Source organism: Atta cephalotes, assembly GCF_000143395.1.
Source record: "Atta cephalotes unplaced genomic scaffold scaffold00013, whole genome shotgun sequence".
Taxonomy (NCBI): Eukaryota; Metazoa; Arthropoda; class Insecta; order Hymenoptera; family Formicidae; genus Atta; species Atta cephalotes.
Genome location: NW_012130077.1, coordinates 4,702,680 through 4,706,689, shown reverse-complemented (window position 1 = coordinate 4,706,689; position 4,010 = coordinate 4,702,680). Strand labels below are relative to the sequence as shown.

General features: G+C 28.3%; 1 protein-coding gene across 1 annotated transcript; it reads right to left on the bottom strand.

Annotated features, from left to right (window-relative positions):
- Positions 1 to 1,026: 1,026 nt before the first annotated feature.
- Positions 1,027 to 1,870, bottom strand: LOC105617549 (putative ATP synthase subunit f, mitochondrial). The gene is made up of 4 exons (XM_012199105.1): positions 1,711 to 1,870; positions 1,526 to 1,624; positions 1,281 to 1,397; positions 1,027 to 1,200 (listed from the first exon to the last, which is right to left on the bottom strand). Exons 1-4 carry the CDS (start codon positions 1,799 to 1,801, stop codon positions 1,172 to 1,174), a joined length of 336 nt encoding a protein of 111 aa, XP_012054495.1. The 5' UTR covers positions 1,802 to 1,870; the 3' UTR covers positions 1,027 to 1,171.
- Positions 1,871 to 4,010: the final 2,140 nt, after the last annotated feature.

Genomic DNA, 4,010 nt, shown 5'->3' with positions numbered 1-4,010 from the left:
ACATGTTGTGCGTAAGAGACAAAAACACGAACATAATATGTTTTCTTCTTTAAAATTATGCATAAAAAAATATTTTTTCGTTTCGTTTTTTTTCGAAACGATGAAATGATGAAAATCCAGGATTTAATAATCTAAGCTGATTATTCACTGACTTAATCAAGATTTATTATTAATATTATTTATTTACGTTGTTATTTTTTTATATGATTTCGTTAATTTCGTATGTTCTTTCCAACATTTAATTATTTCGCTGATGACTCGAAACGTTCGAAAAAATTGTCAGGGATGTACATTTTGATGAATAAATTGTTAAAAGTCAATTAGCACAACTGCACTGTATTCTCATTAGCTCATTTCTTTGTTTTAGTCACTGAAAATCTATTGTATATTTACCATTTGTTTTGTTATTTATTTTTGTAAATTTATTTTAAATTTTTATTGTGATCCTAAGATGGCTGAAAAAGATCAAGTTGAAATGTTCCATATTTAAGACTGTGTTTCATAAATTTCAATTTATCTTTTATGGATGAATTTGATATCCTAATAAATTAAAATTAAATGTATAATCTTATATGTTGCTCGTTCTTTCTTTTCAATCTAATCAATTTTTTTTGTTTTTACTATTATATTACTTCAGATCCGTTAACAATTTATTTATCACGCAAAAATCACTTTCTATTGTTAATTATATTTTATTACACAAATTCATCTAAACATGAAAGATTATATGCCTACACAATTATATATATTATCTATATTTTAAATATTAATATATTTTATAAATTATCTATATTTTATTTGAAACAGAATTATTTCTCTAATTTTTATAGTAGAGCATATAGTCCTCTCTAAAAATGTTTCTTTATAATTATTTGTAACCTGATTTGACGTTTGTAAACTGACTTCATTGTATATTATTGTTTATAATTTATAAATTTCTATATCATAGTTTTTAAGATATGAGATTAGTATAATTTTTGACTGTTTTAATTAACATTTTATATTAGGAATTAATATAGTAAATTATGTATTTTTATACATACTATGAACATTTATTCAAATGCATTCTAAACAGTTGAATATCTTTCATGAATAATTGAAGCATAAATCACTTTTATTCTATCATCTATGGAAGTGTCTAAATACAGACACTATCATTAATCAACCACAATTAGTGATATTTGTAATTCTTATGATGACCTAAAATGAAAAAAAAATAAACATTAAATTTGCAAAACAGTTGCATTAAAAATATAATTAATTATCTGAATAATACTCACGTAGCTTTTTATAATTCATTGCATAAAATACAATCATAGAAGCGACTACAACTTGAAAGAAGGAAGCTATGCCAGTTCGTTTAGGCTGTACATACTTATGTTGCCAACGCCAAAACGCTATAAAATGAACCGAGTAACATTATGACAAGGAATTTTTACATAAATTAGGTACTCTTTTCTGAATGTCATATTAAAGTTATGTAATTTTTGACTAATAACATGGTTTCTTTCTCATGTGCAAGTACCTCGTGAAAATACTCCAAGAAGTGCCTGTGGACTTATTCGACGTCTCGCGAACCAGCTAGGAACTTCTTTGAGCTTCAAATCCAAGTAAGGAGTGTCAGCTGCATAAAGAAAAGGATTATTATTACATAATGTTATTAATTGTGCTCAAGAAAAAGAACTTATGTGGTGCTATAAACGAACTCACGTTTTCCATAATAGCGTGCAGGATCATATGGCCCATGTTTCACAGGATCGTATTCAGCAGGATAACCACCAAATGGCAATTTATTCTCCATGGAGAAATATCAATTTTTGTAGATAAATTCCACGAAATTATCGAACAAAATATGAACGTCTAGTGCCAGTCATAGACATAGAAGATATGTAGACTGGGGACTTATAGGGCTGGTCTCACCAATTTCGATTAATCTAATCGATTGATTGTTACATTGGAACTGACCAATTGCATTTGTTGTTCAGCAGAATTGACCAATCACGGTTGACACTTAATTGATCGATTAGGATTAATCGGAGTTAATGAGATCGACTCTTCGGCCGATATTCATATTCGGCCGATTCTTATTTCAAGACTGTCTTAAATAATGTCTTAAGATGCTAATGCGGCTCTCTGACTGGTATTCATAGTCAGATCTTATATTCAAGACCGTGTCTTGAATATAATCTTAAATACAGTTTTAAGAAGACATCAATCAGAAGACCATATTGGCGTCTTAAGACATTACTTAGGGAGCGTTTATATTGGCCGTAAGTCTGGATCTACAAAAGAAATTTCAATAAGCCTTAAACTTTAAGCGTAAAAATTTGATCAACTACAATCGAATACGAGGAGAATAAATGATTCACTCATTCCTTACGACTTAAAGTCTTGTGTCCACGATGCTAGAAATCAGTCTGAGATCTCTGATAAAGATAGAATTGACCAATTGCAATAATCATATGATCAAATTGTTCAAACATAATTTGTTAATTTTTTCTCTATCCGAGAATCCTTTCTTCTTGAATCGATTTCTAGTATCGTGGACATCGGACTTTAGGGTTAAAAATCTGATGTAAATCCGGAGTAAGTCAAATAGACATTCTGAGAACGTCCTTACTACCTGTACTGAACATTCTGAGGACGTCCTTATACTATTTGGGCCCGAAGTGGTGCGGAATTGATACAGAAAAGGTGCAAAAAAGGTGCAAAAGAGTTGTGGAAAGAGAAGAGATGCGGATAAGTGCAGCAAAAATTAGTGCAAGAGAGATGTGATAGAGATATAGAAAAAGTGTAGAAAATAAATGCAAAGAAGTGTAGAAGAGGTGCAGAAAATATACAAAAAGTGCAGCAAAAAAAGATAAAGATTTTGAAGATGACGACGACGACGACGACGACGATGACAAAGAAAAAGGGAAAATTTAATTATTTTTTACATTATTCTCATTTCTTTCCGTCCTTATTATTTATTATTAAATTTGCGGGCTGTGAAATTTTTTTTTACGGTTGAACACGAAGAGATAAATTATTTGAATTATCATTAGCATTACATTGAAAAAGTACTATGTGAATATTTAATTCATAAAATTTTATTTAAAATTATATCAGCAAAAAAATAATATATAGACATAACATTTTACAATAAAATATCTAACTTTCTACTTCTTTCTACTTCTGATAAATCTATTCAACACTGTTTCTTTAACAATTTCTATGTCTTTATGCAACGCACAAGTTCCAAAAGTTTTTCATACAATCTATTAACCAAATTTTGAAATACCAAAAGATTGAAAAACTTCGTTCAGCAAAAACGACATTTACCGATGAAGTAATATTTTATGTATCTTACAATTAGTGACTTTCGCATAACACTGCATAATGCAGTGTTAACAATAAACCAATGCCTTTAAGCTGCAAGAACTTAAGAGTATCCTTAAATTAAAAAATATTTTTGGAATATAAAAATTATAATTAAGCATTTTAGAAATATTAAAAATATATGTAATAGTTATTATATGTAATAGTTATTATAAAATATTTTTAAAAAAGGTGATCCAAAGAGGGAAAGGGGAGGGGGAAGGGACATAGCCCTCGTAAATCCGCCAGTGAAGAGAAAATTCTTTTGTCCTCTCATTGGTCAAATTTTAATCTTCAATTTTCAATCTTCAATGCGTAGTCTAATTGCGGCCTTACTAAGTGATCTACTCTAAGTAAACTAGGACATTCCTTGATTGAAAAGTACTACAAAAGTAGGACAAAAAAGAAAACATTTTAGGTTAAGTATAGTAGAAAATAAGTAGTATATTTGAATTCAATAAAAATAAAAGAAAAAAGAGTATATTTAAAAATTCTAAGAACATGAAAACATGTATTTATAGTATTAGCAAAAAAATAATTTTAATATGGTAAAATAATACCTAATAATTTTAAATTTTATTATAGATATACAGTAATGATCATTAATTCATTACTATATGTATTTTATTTGCAGTGAACTTAATAATTTCCCC